The sequence below is a fragment of the Gymnogyps californianus genome, chromosome 18 (assembly GCF_018139145.2).
Source record: "Gymnogyps californianus isolate 813 chromosome 18, ASM1813914v2, whole genome shotgun sequence".
Taxonomy (NCBI): Eukaryota; Metazoa; Chordata; class Aves; order Accipitriformes; family Cathartidae; genus Gymnogyps; species Gymnogyps californianus.
Window position 1 is genome coordinate 1,602,683 of NC_059488.1, and position 20,937 is coordinate 1,623,619.

Sequence of the window (20,937 nt, forward strand, 5' to 3'; positions counted from 1 at the left end):
CGTGGCCAAAACCGGCTGCCTAGGTAAGAGCATGAGATATACAATGATTTCCACCCCTCTCCCCCCGAAAAAAGCTCTTCTCAACAGTTTGTGGTTTGGATACTTTTCGAGCCAGAGTTGATATATTGGTGTTTAATAGGCCTTGGCAAAAGGTTCACGTGAGAGAAAGTCAGCCTCTTCTTAAACCGTTATGGACTTAACCCACAGCATCGTGCAGAATGGAGTTTCACAGCTGAAGTACCATGTTGCAAGAACAACCTGCTTCTGTTTTTCACTACTTAGTCTTATGCTTTGTAGTTTTCCTAGGCGGCAGCCTTACAATCTTGGGTTTTGTGGGTGAAAAAGTCAACCAGACACAATATTCTCTAGAATGTGGTTTGCCATCCACTGTCCCATGCCAGGTTTCCTGCTAAATGTAGCACGGCACCTTCCTGTGATGTTACCACAGGAGGTGATAAGTCTCGCCGCTGTACTGCATCTGTACAAAACAAAGGCTTAGGTACTGCTGCAAGGATGTCCGAGTAGGATGAATATTCATGCTGGGCTATGCTTTAGGAGAATGAGAGACTGAAGCAAGAGATATTTGAGAAGAGCAGTCGGATTGAGGAGCAGAATGAGAAGATCAGCGAGTTGATTGAGCGGAATCAGAGGTAAGGAGTGGGAGGGTACAGCCTCTCTGCGTTTGCAAAGACTTTCTAGCTTACACTTGGTTAGGCATAACTAGGCGGGGTGTTCTTTAGGATAGAGACATGTTCTGATATTTTTAATTTTTTTTTTAAGGCATTAAAGTGTGGGATTTTCCCCCCCCTCTCTCTGCAGGGCCTATCTCCAAAACTGTGGTTTACAGTAAACATGAATGTGTAAAAGGGGAAAAAACCCTCATGCTGTTGTCTTTGAGCACGCTTGCTCTGCTTCTGGGAGTTACTTTACTTCTGCTAGCTTTTTAGTAAGGTGGAAGAAATTGTAGGGGATGTGGTGTCCCTAGTTCCGCTGTCGGGTGTGTGTTCCATTCAGTTTAAGAAGGGGAATAACTTGTTTAAGGAAATGGCAAAGGTCAGTGGATATCAGGTTGTCAAAACTCTTGACCGTATGATAGGAACATTAGACTTTTTGCAGAGAGGTAAAGCACTTATCTAAACTGATGTAATCTCTGCTGTGCCTGGCACACCCACTCCACCCTTTTGATATGAGGCTCTTCTTAGTGCAGGACGTCACGCAAAATTGTCTGGGACTTGTCACGAAGAAAACTGCTTTGAAATATCACCTTTTCTATCTGAGTCTTTTGCTCCAAGTCATGTATTTACGTAAATGCTCATGCAGTCTTCCCCTGTTCACAGATATGTTGAACAAAGTAACTTGCTAATGGAGCAGAGGAACCATTCACTGCAAACAACAAATGAAAACACGCAGGCAAGAGTGTTGCATGCAGAACAGGAGAAGGTAATGGTGACAATGAGCAGAGCCGTGGACCTCTGGCTGCAGCAAGGAAAGGGGCTGCTTGTTGCACTAAAACATGCTGAAGCCTCATTAGTCAAGGTTTAAGTCGGTTCTCTTACAAGACAACTGTAGTTCTGAACTTATGTTTTGAAAGCTGTTTTGAGAAAAAATTTGAATATTTTCATGGCTTTCATGACAAAAGCATCACAGAGGATATAAATGTAGATCTTTTATGCTGTCATAGCTTTAATATTCGTATCTTGCAGGAAGGTGTCTGATTTATTGTTAACTTTGTAGGTATATGGCCAACATGTTGAGGCATTGTGTGTATCACCGGGCTTTGTTGGGTTGAAAATGTACTTTGTTTATTTAGTTGCACTGGCAGTTTCAGAAAAGTTTTATTCCTTCTATTTAACTGACATAGAGTGAATGTAGCTATAAGAAAAATTATTTCCTACTAGGGTTTCTTCATTGCACTTTTGCACTTCTTTTTTAATGCTAATCAAAAGCTGTTTGTTTCTACCAATAATGTATTGTGCTTTTGTGAAAGGGGCTATTGGGAAATAGCTTTCAAACCAGTTAAATGCACTTGTGCATGGCTGCATATCCTGTAATGTCTGCTTGTGACAGCCTAGCCCAGGTAGGCTAGCTTTGAGGTCTGTAATTGCATGGTGTCTTCTATGCTTTCTCAAGCACTGACTTCTTAAATTACACCAAGTTCAGTCTTGTATCGTGCTCCCCTGCTGAGTTGTGGATCTCTCCAATTCAAATGTGAGATGAGAAATGCTTGCTGTGCGTGAGAACCGTAACTCGGTGGTTGCACCTAAAAATGACAGCAACTGCAGCTTTCCGAAGTCTGCTAGTGAGTATGCTAAAGAATAGAGCAATATATGGCTGATAATTGTATGCTGGTGTCAGCAGACAGTAAAGGAGGACGGTATTTTTCCACTGAGAGCCCAGGTCACATACCTGTAGTACATAGGGAGTGTGAGAGATTCTAACCAGGAATAAGTCAGATTGAAAAAATAAATAAAATTCCTTTCTGTCAGGGAACACAACATCCAGCTTGCGTGATAAGTAACTTGGGGAGGAAGCATCTTTTGGAAGTATAAGATAGGATCTTCAGGAATCTTTTGGGCCTCATCTTCAATAGGACTCCACTTGATTCAGCAGTCACTGCCTAGGTGATAACACTGTTACATGAAGAGACTTCAGGCTAGACCACAAAAGCCATGGCTTGCACTGGGAGAAGACTTCCCCTAGTTTTGTGAGAGTAATGACTGTAAATATGAAGGCTGGTGTTCCTTCCTCTTCCTTTTATCTAACCTAGCTTGCTCTGTGACTGCAATTACTGAGATACTATGGACAGACAGAATCAGAGAAGAGAATTTTAAGCTATTTTATCTATTCTTTACTTAAAAATAGGGACTCACCATTTATTTTGTGATACAGGCCAGGCATCTGTACCCAGGATCACTGAGAAGAGGTATTAGTAGCTTGCTGCTTTTGGGTTGTAGATCTTCAACCCTGGCAGAGCACATCAAGCTTTAGATGAAGGCTTTTTGTACCATAATTATAAGTAATACCCCACGCTCTCCCGTGCAGTGAAACAGTAGTCACATGTAGGACTCCTCCTACATCTGTGGTGTGTAATGTACCCGTAAGGATACCTTTAGCTTCTTTCTTTTTAAGCCAGGCTTCACTACCTTTTCCTGTCTAAGCTTTACAGTTCTTGGAATAATTTAAAGGCTTCTCTGGCATGCCTTAGGCTCCTGTAATGAAGCATTTTGCTTTTCTGATGATGATTAATGCCTCTGCCTTTCAAGTTGTGTTCTTAACTCTTCCTGTTTCCTGTCACTGCTTTCTCTTCCTAGCACATGCTGCCAGTGGATCGGGGCTGGGACCAGGTGAGGCAGTGTGTCTGCTGACTGTGTAGGTGATAGATAATTGTGCCCTAGATAGTGCCAGCCCAGCTTCCTCTTGAACTAGCTAGAAGCTGATTGGCATTAAAAGAATTGCCTCAGATCTTGAATTAGCGTGGATCTTCAACTTGGAAAAGGGGTTTATAACTGGCAGTGTAGCCACTGGCCCCCTCTTTCTTGGGGAGCCCTTTCAAAGAACTTTGTCACGTTGCTGCTCGTTTCACCTCCCCCATGTGAGAAATGGAACATGATCGTATAATTGGCAGAGCAGATACAGATCACATGAGATGCTTGGTACCTGAAAGCTGGAGGCTGGAGCTGAGCTAGTATAGATATGAAGCATTCACTGCAGAAACTTAAGTCTAGTAACAGTTCCTGGCATAGGATTTCCTTTTTATTTTTCTTTATTTGCCATTAAAGACAAAGGCAAGTGTTAAAATAACCTTTAGATATGCCGTGGGGTTTTGTTTTGTTTTTAGCATGCTAGGAGTTAGTATCTTGAACTGCAGTGAGACATTTATGGAAACATAAGAGGAAAGCAGATCTGGTTTTAGCCAGTCTCTGTTGAAATGCTGCCTCCTCTTTAAAATTAATGGTGTAGTATTCCAGCCCTCAAGGTCAGCACGTATTCATCCTCACCATAGTTGGAACAATTTTGCTCACAGCTCTTGTCTGCCAGAAGGTGGTGGTCCTAGTCTCAAGAGAAATGCTTTAGTTCTCTTATGGGGATAAAGCAGAGAAACTCCAGTTCTCCTGAACTTACCAGCTACAAGAACATGAAAGCCTGTTGGGAATCTGAATGTAGGCATAGATATAGAAGCTGTTTAGGTATTCCCTGCAGCAAGTGAGGTTTTCTGAAGGGTGTAGTTCTGTCTTTGCAGAGCATCCTCTGAATTTTGAGTGTCATGCAACAAGATTGGGAACACGACTTTGTGTCTTTGTCTTGATGCCTTGAGCCTCTCCTAACATATTTTTTACAAGTTGTCTAACAAGCTGTATTAGTGTCCGGTTTTACATGAGTCACTGACTTTGAGCAATACTAAATCTAAACAGGTGAACAAATACTGTGAGAACTGTGCTCCAAAATGACAGCCTTACCCATGCGGGCACCTCAAAGTGACTAAGTGCCGTGTGCTCTGGAGGGAAGGTGCTCTTTTGGCTGGAACAAGCCTGTTTTGTGTGGCTTTTCAGTGATTTGTAAGCTTACTGAAGATAATTGGATGTTGGAGCCCAGGCTTTTACTTGAATAGATGTTGTCATAGCCTGAAGACTCTGAGCGGAGCCACCAGGCACTGGTACTAGTCCCAAAAACACATTTAAGCTTTTCAGGAAAACTCACTGAGTTGAACTAATGTGGTGATGAGGCTGTTGGTGGCCCTGTGCAACTTTCTAGTCAGTCTGGACAGGTTACAGCCAAACGACTCTCAGTAACGTGGCAAAAAAGTTATCGTTACCTCTTCAATTTGGAGATGTCTGTGAGGTGCTGGATCCCAGCACTTCCCCGATAAGGTCTCCAGTACCTTATCAGTTCTTCCTGTGAGAACAGTTCTGGTGCCTCCTCACACTCACGTATCCTTTTTTTTTTTTCTTTCCCCCCTCCCTTTTCCCTGCTCCGTTTTGTGATACAGGCCAAAGTTGCAGAGGAGTTAGCAGCTGCCACAGCCCAGGTTTCCCAGCTGCAGCTGGAGCTGACTGCCCACCAGAAGAAGGAAATGGACCTGCGGAAACAGCTGTCTGCTGCCCTGCAGGAGGCCGAGCGACATGAGACGCAGCTCAACAAACTGCAGGCACAGTTAGCAGGTAAGACTTCTTGTGCCTGTTCCATGAGAGCTCCTTTTTGTCCTTCTTTTTCCTCTTTTCTAAGTCATGGGTTTTTCCTTTCTTCTGGGGTATCTATTCCTGCTTTCCCTAGGATCAGTCACAAGGGTATCGAAGGAGGATATTGATGCACTGAAATGTCTGAAGGGTGTGTGCGTCCTTGTTACCGCTAAAAGGAATGTGGGCCAAATCAATGAACAAAATCCTCCTGTCACAGGGATGCCCTTTGTAGAAGCAATCTCTTGGCATTACTGTCTCACATCTTGTAGAGGAACCAGAGATGTGCCAGTGGTTGAAGAGTTAAGGTAGAAGCTGAGGTATAAGCATTGCCATTTCACGGAAGAAGCTCTTGATAAATTCTAGTTCCCACTGCAGGTGCAAGCTGTGTTGTTGATCTCATTGTGCAGGAGACACTGTTCCTTCCCATCAGCCCCCAAATGCGCTAACCTGAAATGTATGTAGCGCTGAAACCCACAGTTAAAGTGTATTTTTGCAGAGCTCCAAGAAGCCTCTGAGGACACTCAGACTAGATTCAAAGCCGAGAAGCAAAGCCGCAGACAGCTGGACATGAAGATTACGGCATTGGAAGAAGAGCTAACGGACCTAAAAGTGGAAAAGGAGACTCTTGAAAGGGTATGTCCAGTGCCAGCATTACGGAGTGATGCAGGGTTTCAGTTGTTTGCTGAAATTTAACCCAACATTCTTGCTTGTAAACACGCAAGTTAGGTAAATCTTGACTCATCCGCAGGCAAGGATCCCTGTGCTGGTGGATCCTTTGTGCTGATTTCATTTATTTATTTATTTTAATACCTTAGCCAGTAATATGTTAACCTTCCTACCTCTAAAATAATCTCAGCTTGATTTTAAAGTGATAAGATTCCCTGCTCAAAGGAGCTCTTTCTGCACAAGGAAGAGAAGCTACTTTGGTGCAGTCTGGCCTGTTCTATGTCCTGTTCTGTACTGCAGAATCTTGCAGAGAGGAAGAAGAAATCCCTCTCGGAGAGAGCTCAAGCAGAGGAAGAGATGGAAGAAATACGCAGATCATATCAGCAGGAACTGGACAAGCTTCGACAGTTGCTGAAAAAGGCACGGACTTCGACTGACCAGGCAGCAGCAGAGCAGGTGAGGAGTCATGGGAGCTTCTCCAACAAGTCTGGAAGGCTTGTAGGAACCTACAGGTAGGAAATAGTCGTGAAAATGCTCAGGGAGTGGAAGAATGGAAATGTTATCTGCTCGATTTCAGGGGTTAACTTTAACACAGGGTTTGCTTTGTTGTCTTTCTAAAATATCTTTGCTGGCGTTTGTTGGCCCTGCTTCTGACTTTGGGATTTACACTGATGTCTCTCTAAGGAAGTGCATGATTTGAGTAGGCAGGAAGGCTGCTAGGTCCCAGTCATTCTCTGACTCGAATCACAGGCCACTGACGTGGCTGCAGAGTTTTGGTGCAGCATTGATGCTGGCTGGCATGCAGCATCAGCTTTAGACTCTGTTAAAGAGCGTGTCAAACGGAGGAAAGGAGAGGCACCAAATTGAGTTCATAGTAGAGAGAAGAATACAGGACTGCTGATGAGTGAAAGACTGCTTAGAAATATGCCAAGAGATCTGAAATCTGAGCCAGACTTTCAGGCCAGCCAGAGGGATTGTGGCTGGAATTGAACTCTGAGAAGGGTGGGCAGGAGCTGGTGGCCAGCTGCAGGGCTGCCTTCTGCATGCAGGTATTCCAGCCTAGGGCAGGAGATGTTGTCCAGCCCCAATCTTTCAGCCACTTGTGGGGGGGTGTGTGTGTTCCTAATGATCTCTCTTACATGATGGGCAGCTATCGCTCATCCAGGCAGAGCTGGAATCCCAGTGGGAAGTCAAATGTGAACGTACGCTGGCCTTGGCCAAGGAGCAGCATGTTAGACAGTACCAGGAGGTGTGTGAGCAGAGAGATGCCCTGCAGCAGCAGGTGTCCCAGCTGGAAGAGAAGGTAAAGGCCTCTTCTTTATTGCTGAAATGTAATGCCAAATAACCAGTAACTGTAACCAACAGTCCTCTCCCACCTAATTGTGGACTGTTATGGAATTTGGTCTTGTCCGCAAGGTGTGTCTGTACTTGCATCTGTTACGTTGGCTTGGTGGACTAGTGAATTTACTGCTGTAGTTCTGAATGAGGGAGAGCCAAGATGACGTCAGTCTCGGACTAAAGCAACAGCTACAATTTCTTCTGCTTATCTGCACTGTTCTGAGTGACTGGTTTTGAGCAGAAACTGTTTTGAAGTGGGTGACCCTGAAAGGGGCTGTAGACTGATAGGCTCTAGTTCTTGTCTTCCAGCTTGCGGCTCTAAAACACTCGAAAAAAGCAGAGGAGCAAAAATTGTCTGAGTTTCAGCAACGTTTGGAGCAACTAGAGCCTATCAAAGAGAAGGTAAAGGGAATAACACAGCAGCTGAACACGAACTGAAGTGCAGTCATCACTAGCCTCAGGCTACCTGTGTCCAGAATAACAAGAGCATGAGTTCCAGAATATGAGAGGGAAGGAATAACTTCACGTTGCTTCCAGCAAACCAGAACAGGTCCAACGATGAGACCCAGCCGTCATTTCACTGGGATCTCAGTAACGCTGTGCCCATTCTTGGTGTTACTTGAACTTGAAGAGCTAATGACACGGTTGTGGATCTCCAAGGTTTTGGCTTGGTTGGATATCTTTATTTTGGTGCTGTTACTTTCAGCCAAGTCTTTTGCAACTCTCTATCAAAGCCCTGCTTAAAACTCCACTCAGAAATTTACCCCTCGCTAAAAAACTGTTTACAGATAACCCATCCATTGCAAGGTTCATTGTGGTGGTGTCCGTGAAGCTGTTCTGACTTTCGGTTTCCCTTTGGCAGTATTTAGCCTTGAAATCTGATATTGTGGTGCTGAAGGCTCGCTATGAAGAACGCATCCGAGACCTGGAGAAGGATCAGGATGGATCTTCACCTGCAGACTTCACAGAAGAAGTGAGCTTGACTATCCAGTATTTCTGCTTACTAAGCAAATCTATTTACCTTGAATTATTTCTCTTTGAGCAGAGATAAGAAGGAAAAATTATTTTCTCCACAGAAGCACTGTGTTTCTAGTAGCAGGGTCTATAGAGGAAGAAAGGATGTGATCTTCCTGCTGCCCTCTCTGTTGCCGGCCCCCCCCTTTTTTTTTTTTTAGGTTAAAACATAAGATTTGAGGTTTCGATTTAAAATTTGAAAGAATAATAAGAGATAAGTGTCAGTCTGCCTCGGGTTTTTGCAGCCTGCCTCAGTTTTGGAGGGATGGGTATGGTGTATATATAATGGTTCTGAATTAAGATGGCATGATGTATTCTGCTTTGTTACGGGAATTTCTGATTTGAAAAGTGGATTCTTTGAAAACCACGTGTGTTTGTTTGGATTTATTGTTCCTTCACCTGGAGAAGTATCTGATGTTGAGTCCAGTGCTTCACATGTTAATGAATCGTATCTTTGTTTCCTGTCTTGCTCTTTTCCAGGTAAAGAAGATAATGAATGGTGTATTTCAATCTCTTCGGGGTGAATTTGAGCTGGAAGAGACATACAGTGGCAGGACAGTTCTGGGTGTCGTCATGAACACTATTAAGGTACAGCAGCGATAAGAGCTACAAGGTGATCAATGTGAGAGAACGAGTCTTGGGCTAAAAACACAAATTTATGTTGTGAGTCTGAAATAACTGTGAAGAAGAAATTTGTTGTAGGTGGCAAAGCAGCCCAGTAGTAGAAGAAGATAGAGGGATCTGTGATGGTTTATGTTTAGGGTATAACTTACGTTCTCTCTACTCAATTTTTTAGACTGTAACACTGCAGCTACTCAACAGGCAGCAGGAGAAACCAGATCATGACAGTAAAAAGGAGGACTCTGGAACAGGAGCAGCGAGACAGGAGGGATCACCTGGAGCAAAGACTGACCACGAAGAGCCCATGCAACATAGCCCAGCACAGAGTGTTGCATTCCCAGCTGATCCTGGGGAAGCAACCACAGGCTCCATGGTGTCTGACCAGGAAGGCGAGTCTGCTCCTCTGTCTGCCAGGCCCAGAACTCCTGAGGAGGAGAAGGCAACACAGAGCAGCGGGGTGTCAGAAGAGGAGAAGGTCCAGGGGGAGCATCTCTCTTCCACAGCTGAATCCTGCCTGGATCCTGTTAAGGGGCCTGTACTTGCAGGGCAGCCTGTTCCTGAGGTGGATGAGGACTTTGTCCCAGCTGAGCAAAGGCAGGAGAGCAGTCCCGTCGGGAAAGCTGAGTCTGAACGCAGTCCCTCCAGGGTATCTTTGCAGGCAGAAGTTGCAGAACCTTCTGTTCTAGAAGCCAAGCCAGAAGAAGTGGATGTGGCAGTGCTTCCAGAAAAGCCAGCTGCGGAGCAGAAGGCGGAGGAGCCTGTGGGAGGTTTAGAGCCCCCTCCCTTAAATGGGGAGGGAGGGAACTGCACAGACCCATCAGACGGAGCTAGCCCCGAGAAGGAGCCTGCTTCAGTATCCAACACAGCCCAGCCGAGCTCACCTATCATCAGAGAAGCCCTGGGACAGCAGGAACTGGGCTCCAGCCCCGGGCAAAAAGATTCCAGGTAAGGTGTGACTGCTGGGGTAGCCACGGTCCCACTTCCCTGCTGATCACCTCAGGCCGGTACGGCTGCGCTGCCGCTGCAGGGCAGCATGCGGGGCAGGGCTGAGGCACCGTCACGGTGCCAGCACGGGATGGCACGAGCCAGGGGCTGGCGGAGGCCCGGCTGTCCAGGGCACGCTCTGCTGGGAGAACGCTCGCAGAGAAGGCTCGTGTCTGGGCGGAGGCGGTGGTGCCATTGTCCCTGGTGAGCGGTTCCCAGCTGAGCGCGGAGGGGAGCGTGCGGTTTCTCTAGGATCTGATAGTGGTGGCTGCCAGGTCCTAGTATTGTTCTGCACTGGTGACTAGTACGTGCCTTAAAAGTTTGCCTCAGCGACAAAACTTTTCCATCATTCTTTAACAGAACTTGTAAAACAAAGATGCCATCGTCTGCAAGTGAACTGTTAAGTCTTTATTTTCTTCTAGCCTCTTTGAGGATGACAACTTCTTTGAAACAGCATCTCATAAACCAGTGAAGCCTCGAGTTCCCTCTGAAGAGGAGGATGAGGAGGAAGTGGTACGTATTTGTACCTTTCCACTCCTACTAAACCGGTTCAGGCGTTAACCTGTAGCTTGTCTGTGAAATCCTTCCCATGGCAGCGGGGGACTGACTGGCCCCTGCTAGCTGAGCTCAGAGCTTCCCATACGTTCTCTGTATGAATCGAGAGTGTCTGGGTTTGCTTATTTTTGAGCTTGGAGGGGTTGCCTGGGCTGGGATAGTGATGACAAACTCCTGCTGGCATGAAGTTAGTGAGACTTGCCAGGTTAATTGAAAGGTTTTAGTGTCTTGCCCCTCTCCTGTCCCTTTTAGCCTGTAAGCATCTCTCCTGGAATATTAAGACATTGTGTGAGAAATGCGAAAACTTCAGTAATGAGGCTTCGTGATACCATCTCCTTAAAGCTGACGGAGATTTCGGAGCCAGAACTGTGTAGCAATTACTAAATACCAGGAAGCTGTTAAGACTGACAAATTTCCCTCTGGTTTGACTTCCAGAGCATGAAGGGCCGTCCCCCTCCAGCTCCGCTCTTTGGTGATGATGACGACGACGATCTGGACTGGCTGGGATGAAGAGCCGGCTGGTGAGCCTGTGAGCCCTCTCCTCTGGGCACGGCCTCTTCCTGTGCACTTAGCACTTAATGAGCTGCGTACGGGGGACAGTTGTGAGCAGCCAGGGACTTCCCAGGCTCTTGTACTGCAGGCTGACGGGGCCTGAGAGCAAGGGGCTCTTTCGGCACTCATGGGCCCTCAGACCCGTCGCTCTGACCTGACAGACGTGCGCAGAGGTTGGGACGAGCTGAAGGAACCAACCAGTCTTACTGCACGTTTCTATTGCTGTCCTACTTCTGTGAACTGTTGATTCATTAGTCTGAAACTTTATGCAAATATGAACTTTGTAAAGTGCTTCAGAAGGACAAGTCTGGCAGGACCCTGCAGTAGGAAACTACTTTTTAAAAAAACCAGTCTAAAATCTCATTGTCTTCCCCAGTGAAGATCTCCTTGGAATATTTCTCTTAGTCTCCACCCAGGGTGTCTCCCAGGGACTCTGCACCATCTCCTCACCGTGTATGAGCCATGGGCAGTGGGAGATTCGGCCGAGAGACCCCAGGCAGGCGTTTCCTGTGAGCCGCCGGCTCCGCACCGGCAGCTTGGGGAAAACCCAGGGGCTGAGGCGGGTCCGGGCGGCTCTGTTGTACGTTCCGAGCTGCGGCACACGCGATGCTTGCTGACCCGCAGCCTGCTAGGCAGGGACGCCCGTTAGCGGTGCTGGAAGTCAGGGCTCTGTTAGACCAATGCTCCAAGCACAGATGTAGCATCTCGTGATTGCTGTTGTAAGAAGCCAAATCCCCGGCTCTGTTTTATGGAGGACCCCGAGGCTCACAGAGACCTCGCAAAAATGATTCACTGCGCAGCCAGCTCCCCTCCTCTCTGCATCCAGAGGTGAGATTTGTTTTTTTTTTCTGGGTTGTGTTTCACTGGCAGTGAAAGCAGCAATACAGATGTGTAGTGTGCTTCTTCTCTGGAGAGAGAGAGAGTTACTGCAGGCAGCCAAGCCCATCTCCTGTGCCTTTTTCTCTGCTGCTGTTTAAAGTGTGACGATCATAGCACAAGTTAAAACTTAGGGATGGGGGGACATGAGCTATAACCCAACCTCCCCCGGCCAGGGGCTTGGGGTATAACTTCAGTCTAAGTGGACCAAGAGGGGAAGGCAGTGAGGATAGAGAGCTGGGCAAACACGTTGGATTTCTCATAGCACTTTTACTTCTACGCTCGCTGACTCTAACACAACTTAAAACTATGAGCAGGTCTTTGTGTCTTTAAAACAAATAAATCCGCCTTCACTTAATAAAATGGAAGTGCTTATAGTTTCTTCAACTGCCTCTTACCATCTCTGAACTGAATCTGATCTGTGTCCTCCTACATTTGATTACTTGGGAGGAAAAAAAAAAGAAGAGCGCTGGGCATTCCTGTTCTGGCGTGCAGCGGTGCGGCAGGTCCCTGCCCTCGGTGCGGCAAACTGCCAAATGCAGCTGGAATGGTGGAGGAGGCCAAAGCCTGCTGCCATGTCAGCGCTTGTCTCGCAGGGTGAACTTAGCTGGGGTTTCCTGGGGAGCTGCTCCAGAAGTCAAAAACACCGACTAGTTACTGGGTGCTGAATGCGACGGTGTGTGAAACCCAGATTGTGTGGGGGTCCCCTTCCTTGTGTAGGTACCCTGACGGGGCCTCTGGACCCCCCCGTCTGTGGCAGTGTCCTAGCAGAGGTCGTTGCTAATACTAACAATTCCACTTGTTTCCTGTTACAGAGAGACAACCTGAGGGATTTGCATTTCACTTCTTGAAAAATAAAGTGCAATTAAACCTGTGGTTTTTTGCTTGTGTGGGCTTTACTTTAGTCTGATTTCGTCTGTCTCTCTGCACTTGAAAACTGACTTAGCTCTGCCTCAAATCAGGAATAATTTGATCTAGAAACTCTCCTGGGAGTGTTCTTGCTGTTAAACCCCTCTCCGGGGAAAGGAGAGAAGCTGTGGCTGCGGCTCCTCAGGCCGCCACATTGTGCTGCGTTGGTACAAGAAGCTGAAATACAAAAGATAATCGTGATGTCTGTGGGGGTCACTCGCCAGTTCTCCATCAGGCTGTAGGGGAGGGGGGCCTCGGGCACCTCGCAAGGGTTTGCAGCAGCCTGGTCTCTCCTCAGCTGGCTCCGTGGACGCAGGAGGTGCCTCTCAGCAGGCGCCCTAGCTAATGGCACCTCTGCTGTGCCTGTCTGCTCTGGGCCTGGATTGGGGTGCAGGAGTTGAGATCTGAAACTTGTCTAAGCTCTGAAAGCGGGCACAGCAGATAACGCAACCGATTCCCCGCGTTGGCGTCTCCCTGCACCTAGGCCTGTAGCTCCCAGGTTTTTTCTGACTCAGTCTCAGGACCTAAAAGAAACCATGTTTGTCCTCTGCGCCCGCATACGCGCATTCCTTGGGTGCAGGAGGGGTGAATGTGAGAAAGCGCTGGGCTTCCTGGGGGGAGAGCAGGCTGGGGGAGCGATGGACAGGCTGGGTCCTGAGGAGGGGGCAGACACTGTCACGGGGGGCTACGAAGGGGCTGTTTCTGTTTCTGGGTGCTGATGTGTGGGCAGGAGGTGGGTGCGCCATGGAGGGAGGGACCTTGCTGAGGATGTGCCTGAGGGGGGGTTGCTGGGTGGAGCTGGGGCTCAACGCCCGCTTCCCCCAGGGGCTGAGGGAAGGAGAGGACCCCCTTCTCCGTGCCTGGGCCCTGGTTATCACACCCTGCCTGCTGAGAGCAAAGGCGGCGCGTTGTTCTCCGTGCAAAACTCCCCCTGCCTCGGATGCACGGAAAAACAACTGGAGTCGGCGCTGAGCCCGTGTCTGTCTGATGTCCCATGTCTCTGGGGGGCTGTGCCCTTCCCCAGCTGCCTCGTCCCTCTGCGTGCACCACACCAGGCTCTCTTCTCAAGGGGAAAGGTCTTTTTTAATTGCTTTTGAACAGTTTCACCCACAGAAAAGCACTATGGGACCCATCCCGTCCCCTTTCACCCCGTCCTCGCTGCCTGATGAGATGGGCTGAAGCGCAGCCGGGGGAATTTTCCAGCCTCTGGGACTGCGACACGGGGAAGCGTGCGTGGCTCCATGCCACGACTCCCGCCGAGCTGCCGCCGCGGGGTCCAGAGGGGCCGGGAACACAAACACAACGTGAGCGCAGCCAGACCGCGGGGGGTGAAGGAAAACGCTGCAATAAGTTAATTTTTAAAGAGTCTGATGCGCCAGGGCTCATGTTTGGAGCAGCCGAACGTCCCACGGCCCCCATGTGCCTGGGCTGGATCCTGGGAGGTGCTGAGCCCCGGCCTTGGCCCTCTCCCTGCCCGCCTCGCCGGGGCCGAGCCGTCCGGGGCCTGAGAAGTCCCTGACCCACTGCCGGGTCTATCCTGGCTGCCCCAGGGGAGACGGTGGGGGACTGCAGTGCGGGACGGGAGCCCCTCTCCCCCCTGCGGACCTACTTGAGGAAGACGAGGAGGAAGAAGGTGGAGACGATGAGGACGAGGATGCCGGCGGCGAAGCCGAGGCGGAGGTTCTCCATGGAGGCGAGGGGGGGCTGCGTGTCCAGCATCAGCCCCCGCCCCAGCAGCCCCAGCACGAAGGCGCCCGGCGCCTCAGAGCCGCGGCGCAGGCCGCAGGGGGACACCATGCCACTCACTGCGAAGACGGGGGCGTGAGCCGCGCACGCCACCTCCACGGCCACGGAGCGCGCTGAGGCTTGGCGGGTCTCTGGGGGGGCACCGCTGCCTTCCTCCTCCTCCTCCTCCTCCCCACGCGGGGTCCCCGAGGCCGGCGTCACCCCAGGACCAGCCGGAGCCAGCTCGGGCACCAGCGTCACCGTCCTGCAGAAGGGGCAGCTGACGAAGGCGACGGCGGCGGCGCGGCACACCAGCTTGCGCAGGCAGCTCAGGCAGAGGGAATGGCGGCAGAGCAGCTGCTGGGGGGCTCGGCCCCCCCGGCGCTCCAATACGCCTCGTAGCAGATCCCGCACTCCCCGCTGGCCTCCGGCCCCACCACCATGGCTCTCCGGGGGAGCGCAGCCCGGCCCCCGCTGCTTTTGAAGGCGGGAGGTGGGCGATGGCCGTGCCCCGGGAGGCGTGGGGGGGCGAGGGTGGCTGCCCCCCCACTGAACTTCAGTCTGGCCCCAGGGTGCCTGGTGGGCGCTGGACCGGCACGCTCCTCCTCCACTGCCCTAGGAAAGGTGCTGCCCCAAACCCCCCTGCTTTTCTTTCCCCTTTCCCTTTACAAATCCATTGTATTCTTAATATTTCCCAAGCATAATGTGTGGGGTTTTTTATTACTGTTATTTTAGGACGAGCTCTCCAGTGGGGGACAACAGCCCCCCTGTGCATCCATTTCACACCAGACCTGGGGCACGTGTCACCCGGCACAGGAGATGTGCCCCGGCCAGCAACCGGCACAACCACTCGGGGCCTGGCAGGCAGGGACGTGCCGACGGCACGAGATGGTTGTGCTGAGCTGCAGACCACTACAGCCCCTGCACTCCTTGAGGCTGGATGTGGGTGAAGGGCAAGGATGTGGGGTTTTTTTAAGGTTTTTTCCCCCCCCAATCTCTGAAAAAGCCCAAGCACAGCCTGGGCTGACACGGGGCATTGCTTGGTGGGGACAAGCTGGCGGTCCCCAGGCTCCCAGGTGATGCTCCGGTTGTTGTGGTGTCCCCGTATATGGCTGAGCGGGGCTGGCCCTGCAGCTGCATGGGGCTGTGGTGGCCCTGGGGATGAAGGGCAGCCCGGCACCGCCGGCGCTCCGGGGAAACCTAGCACTTATTTACGGGTAGGCAGCAGACCTTGCCCTGAGCTCCTGTCACTCATTACCACCACGGCCCAGGGGCACGAAGGCAATCGGCAGTTGCTGACTGCTGGCACCGCTGCAGCCGATGGGATGGGATGGGATGGGATGGGATGGGATGGGATGGGATGGGATGGGATGGGATGGGATGGGATGGAGGGGGTGGTTTGCAGCATCGCTGCTGCTGAGCAGGTCTTGGGGCAGCTGGCAGAACTGGGGTATCTCTCCTCCCTCTCCAGCTAGACACGTGGGGCTCCCAGCGTGGTCCCTGGCTGCCCTGGGGGAGCGGGGCGCAGTGGGGGGCTCCCTGTGGGGCTGGGGCTCTGCAGAGGATGGCTGGGACTCGCCACCCTCCCGGCTGCCTCGCCATGCTTCATCCCCTGGCAGGTCGGCATCTGACTCCTTCCTCCTCCCCGATCCTGTGGAATGCCAAGCACCTCCGCTGCCGGCACCCCGGCTGGGCGAGGGGGAGCAGGGAGGGGTGCGGGTGGGTGAGCCCCTCCGAGAGCCTTCCCGCCCTCACTTGGGCATCCTCACCAGGGCTGTCCTCGCTGCACCCCAATCGCCAGCTGCTCCCGTGTGTCCCTCCTTGCCAGGTCCCCACCGAAGCACCCAGCAAGTAAGTCCCTGGATGGGACCTGCTGGCTCCTACGGGCAGCAGCAGCTCAACACGAACGCAGAGGCTGCAGCAGGGAAGTGTCCCCAAAGCGCTCAGCCAGGGCCACGCAGACCCGGCCTGGCTCTGCCGCTGCGGCACGTTCCCCAGGATTGCTGGTGGCACACCATGCTGCGCACCAGCCACCCGGCCACCTCCACGAGGCTGTGCACATGCCCCGCAGGGACGCTCTGCACGGCCATAGCACACGGGAGGTGACCCCAGTGGAGGGTCCGAGCTCTCCCACTGCCTGGAAGTCCCCAGGGCTGCTCTGCAGCGAGCAACACCCTCGGAGAAGTCCGAGATCCTCAAATTCTTCCCAGTTTGATGTGGGAGAGGAGGAGGAGGAGGTGACACCGGGACAGCCGGGCATGTGGTGGCTCTGCCACCGCTCCGCAGCCCCTGGCTTTCAAGCATCCTCCCCCTCCAGAAGGAAAAAGGCAGCAAACAACCACCAGCAGAAACCAGCTGCTTTTTAATAGCTTCTCCTGGGGGAAGGGCTGCGGTAGGACCAGGCTTATCTCTGCATTTTATACTTCAAGGTCAAGAGACGAAAGACAGACAGGGATCGTTACTTATTAATGACGATGGAGAACTACTCGCACGCCAATGCACGGAGGCGATGCGGAACTGCGCCGGGCACAGCCCCAGCCCCCCGCTCACTGCGGGACTTGTGCTGGCTGTCGGGTGGCAGCAACGCTTTCTGCCCCCAACGTGTTTTTTGGATGAGGGATCCCACCAGGCTCTTCTGGCCAGAGCAGGTCCTTCGAGTCCTGGAGCTGGGGCCGCTGCAGACTCTCCCCTACAACAGCAGCACGAATGAGGGGTCGGGGAGCTCCTCGCTCTGCCCTGGCACCCGCTGCCCGTGGCTGCAGCCCCAGCCACGCTCCCGTGCGTCGCCAGAGCAGAAGCCCCAGACCTTTGGCATGACATAGGTGCAAGGCACTGTCAGCACCCCAGAGCATCGCAGGCGCCTGGCCGAGTCCTCCCATGGGAGATTCACCCACCTCTGGGCGACAGTGCTCAATGCAGGAGCATGGCAGTGCCCCGGCCGCAGGGGGGGAGCTGCACGGTCACGGTGGCTTCAGAGACGGCGCTAACTGTGTCCCTGCTGAGCGAGGGGCATTTCTGAAGGCAAATACATTAGCCGGAGAGGAGGGGCCACAGATGCACCCAGTTCCATCACCCAGTGCTCCCAGGCACGAGGACATTGGGCGGGCAGGCAGGAAGAGGGGACGCAGATGAAAAGGGAACCCAAGGCAGAGGCTGAGAAGCCATCAGGGAACGTGGAGGATGCCGAGACTCCTGGGTGCAGCCGGCAGCCAGCCCAGAGCCGTGGACAGGGAGGGCAGTGCTGGTCATGCTGTGTGAGTGTCTGTTTAATACTGACACGGAGTAGAAGAGGGGCATCGCCCTGGGAAGGGGTGACGGAGGCGATGCCGGGCAGCCTCGCCTTCCTCCACCCTGCCTAGCCGCTGTGGAAGATGCGGATGCGCTGTGTGATGTCCTTGCGGCACAGGGGGCAAGTGTGCAGCCGCTCGCAGCAGGTCTGGCAGCAGCAGACATGGCCACAGGGCAGGAAAATCATCTGGGTCTGGGGGAAGAGACAGAGGAGAGGACACGGAGAGTGTTGCTGTCCCGTAACACTCATCCCAGCACCACTGTACTCCAGTACAGGAGGAAATGCGGCTGGAGGAGATGGGGATCACCCAGGGGTGTCACAGCATGGGAGGCAGAGCCCCGCACCCTGAGCTCCATCCCCGGTCTCAGCCCAGTGCTGTGTGTGCACCAGGGCCTGGGCTGTGCAGAGAGCACGAGTGCAACGGGCCCGAGGGAAGGACACGGGTCAGGGCTGAACCAAGCAGCCCTGCGAACGCTTCCCACGGCTGCTCTGCGGACAGACCGGCACAGAACCCGAGCAAGCTCCTTCCCAAGCCCACAAGGAGCCTTGCCCTGCCCTGCCTCCCTCGCCGCAGCGATGCCTAAGTCAGGCTGTGCTCGGGAACTGGAAGGATGAGCACCCAGGCATTGCCCAGGGCCAGGCTGGGGACACAGATATGAGGGGATGTGCTGGATGCTGCCCTCGCTCCCCTCCCTGCTCCAGCACGACGCGTGTGCCGGGGTCTCACCTCCCGCTCCATGCAGACAACGCACTCCGACTTCTTCTCGTCCCACTGCAGCGGGGGAGCCATCGGGACCACCGGGCTCGGAGGCTCCTCGAAGGGAGCGCTGGGTTCTGGGGCTGCAGGGACCTCGGCGTCCACCGTCCTCAGCAGCTCTGCAACCACAAGCAGGAGGTCTGAGCAGCAGGAGAGCTGCCCACCTCCCACCCACCTGGCACGCACGGGGATGGCTGCAGGCAGATGGGAGCTCGGGGCTCCGATAAATAGAAAAGTTGATGGGACCAGCTTGACAGTGCAGCCTGAGCTCTGCCAGCGCTCCCTGCTCTGCCTCTCCTACTCCTACACACCAGCCTTGCATGGCTCCACTCCCCAAAGGGAGGCATCTGGCCCTGCAGGTCTCCCCGCTCAAGGCTCAGGTACCTGCTGTGAGTGTGCAACGTGTCAAAGACCAGGCAGAAAAGAACTGGTGGTACCTGGGATCGTCTTGGCCACAGCCAGGATCTCCTGAGCTCGCTTGACGATGGCACGCTGCAGGCCAGCCTCCATCACGCCAATCTGCGGTGCAAGAGGAGGGCTGTTAGCTCTTGGAGGGAAAAGGAGACTCATGTCCCGAAGAGGATGCTGCAAACTCTTGGGCCTCACTGGCAAGACCCAGCCATGCCAAGGGAAGCACCTCCATCGGGCGTCAAAACCAGATAAGTGAATTCCCCCGGTGCCGTTTCTACTACAAAGAGCATCTGAAGGATGTTGAAAGACAGAGCCAAGCTACAGCTCACCCTGCAAGTGCTCTCCTTGCTGGGAGGTGACACACCAGGAGCACCAACACTCCCTCCTGCCAGACCTGCCGTGGGCATAGCCACGAGCACAGCCGGGCTGGGAGCAAGGGCAGGTTCAGTCGGTGTTGTCCTGCGCTGTGTATCTGCTGTCTCGTACCTTTTCCAGGTCACTGGCAGTCATGGTGCTGAGCGCTTGCAAGGATATTCGATGGCGTGCAAAGACTGGCACGTACTGTTCAGCAGACAGCTCGATTAAAAGGTTCACCAGCTGCCGCTCCAAGCCCTCCTCCTGCAAAACACAAGGCGAGCTCCCAGACTTTGCTCTCAAGAAAAAGCAGGGGGACAGGCAGCAGCAAGGCTGGCAGCAAGAGCGGGCAGTGTGCTCATCCCTGCCCTCTGCCCTGCTCGAAGCATTTCGCATCCCCAAAGACACTAAAGCTCGAAAGCCCAACAGCCAGAGGAGCTCTGGCCCTAGGCATTTTACGAGCACAATTCAAAGCGCTATGTTTTGGGAAGAATGAAACATAACTGTTTTGGCAGCCAATGTCTGCAACAGCACCTGCTTTGCAAACTCGAGCCGATATGCAGCACGGGCAGAGCTCAGATCCGTCTCTTTGTGGCCGCCCCTGTGGGTATTTTACACAAAAAGTCCTGGCTCAATACGTTAGGGCAGGAACAGACAGGAGTTGCTGCATTCAGATGGATTTGCAGGGGAATTTGGGGAGCCAAGCAGAGCCGTTTGGGTGTTTAGCTGGAAGAAAAAGCCCTGCCTGGAAGGTACTCAGAGTCCTCTGCTCCTGGAAAGCAGTTTGACGGCGGGATGGCAGCTCCTGCTGGCAGATAGCTGAGGTGCTGGCTCCATACGGACCTGGGCAGCCCCATAACCTCCAACGTACAGGAATGAGAGAGGACTGCTGGGCAGCCCTGCTCAGAGCACGACGGCAAAATGCAGGGCAGCCCGGGGTCTCCCCTCGCTTGTCAGCCTGTGTGAGGGGTCTGTGCCCTGCTCCCTGCCTTAGCTGAACCTGTGGGTCCAGGCAAGGCTGCCTTCGCTCCCCCCCCCCCGTGCTCTGCAGAGCAGAGCACAGCTACGGTGAAAGCATTAACTGCAGCAGCGACCTGGAGTTTCAGGGAGAGGGGCTTCTGGTTCAGCAGGCGCTGGTACTGGATCAGCCAGTAGTTCTCCTGTTTGGTTTCGCTCTTTGCCTCCATTTCCAGCTGAAAAACAAACTCATTCATTCAACAGCCTGAGATAACGTTGCAAGTGGTATTTAGGGCAGCCTGAGTTGGTCGTGTAGGAGGGGAAACCAACAGCCTGGGTTGTGCAGGGCCGGCTCAGAGCACTGCGATGGGCACAGCTATGGTAGGATGGGCATTTCTGGCCTTCTGCAGGCTGATCCCACTTTGACCCCCACATCCAGTCTAGGGTTGTGCATCCCTCTGGTCACTTTGCCCCAGACACTGGACCTGGTCTCCTGAAGCTCAGGAGAGTCTGGAGGTCTTCAGGATTACAAGGCTGGACGCAGGGACCTTGTGGGATTGTGCTCATCCCTCCCTATGACTCCCTTCCCTGACGGGGGAAGATATTGATGATGATGATGGTGCCTCAAGCTGCACCGGGGAGGGAGTGGCGCTAACTGTGCCCTCGAGAGCTTACATTAGCACTTTCTGAAGTTAAATGAGTCTCTGGATCTGGACACAGCCCCTCAGAGCCCTCCTCTGCTCCCCTTCATT

General features: G+C 52.6%; 2 protein-coding genes across 6 annotated transcripts in view; one reads left to right on the forward strand and one right to left on the reverse strand.

Moving 5' to 3' along the window:
* FKBP15 (FKBP prolyl isomerase family member 15) overlaps window positions 1–12,658 on the forward strand; it is a 28,065-nt gene extending 15,407 nt beyond the window's left edge. The window contains exons 18-29 of the mRNA XM_050907814.1: window positions 556–650; window positions 1,338–1,440; window positions 4,988–5,159; window positions 5,674–5,810; window positions 6,144–6,299; window positions 6,994–7,146; window positions 7,491–7,583; window positions 8,044–8,154; window positions 8,676–8,783; window positions 8,992–9,761; window positions 10,223–10,313; window positions 10,791–12,658. Of these exons, the coding sequence (XP_050763771.1) occupies window positions 556–650; window positions 1,338–1,440; window positions 4,988–5,159; window positions 5,674–5,810; window positions 6,144–6,299; window positions 6,994–7,146; window positions 7,491–7,583; window positions 8,044–8,154; window positions 8,676–8,783; window positions 8,992–9,761; window positions 10,223–10,313; window positions 10,791–10,865 (2,064 nt within the window). The 3' untranslated portion in view covers window positions 10,866–12,658. The remainder of the gene's footprint in view (window positions 1–555; window positions 651–1,337; window positions 1,441–4,987; window positions 5,160–5,673; window positions 5,811–6,143; window positions 6,300–6,993; window positions 7,147–7,490; window positions 7,584–8,043; window positions 8,155–8,675; window positions 8,784–8,991; window positions 9,762–10,222; window positions 10,314–10,790) is intronic.
* A 4,109-nt stretch (window positions 12,659–16,767) lies between these two features.
* LRSAM1 (leucine rich repeat and sterile alpha motif containing 1) overlaps window positions 16,768–20,937 on the reverse strand; it is a 28,197-nt gene continuing 24,027 nt past the window's right edge. For 4 of the 5 annotated variants that reach the window (XM_050907764.1, XM_050907765.1, XM_050907763.1 and 1 more), the window contains 5 exons: window positions 20,323–20,421; window positions 19,361–19,492; window positions 18,901–18,982; window positions 18,434–18,582; window positions 16,768–17,898 (listed from right to left, as the gene is read on the reverse strand). In XM_050907764.1, coding sequence (XP_050763721.1) covers window positions 17,773–17,898; window positions 18,434–18,582; window positions 18,901–18,982; window positions 19,361–19,492; window positions 20,323–20,421 — 588 coding nt within the window. In that variant the 3' untranslated portion in view covers window positions 16,768–17,772. Of the gene's footprint in view, window positions 17,899–18,433; window positions 18,583–18,900; window positions 18,983–19,360; window positions 19,493–19,519; window positions 19,830–20,322; window positions 20,422–20,937 lie in introns of those variants that run through there. The other variant, XM_050907766.1, reaches the window with a different exon arrangement.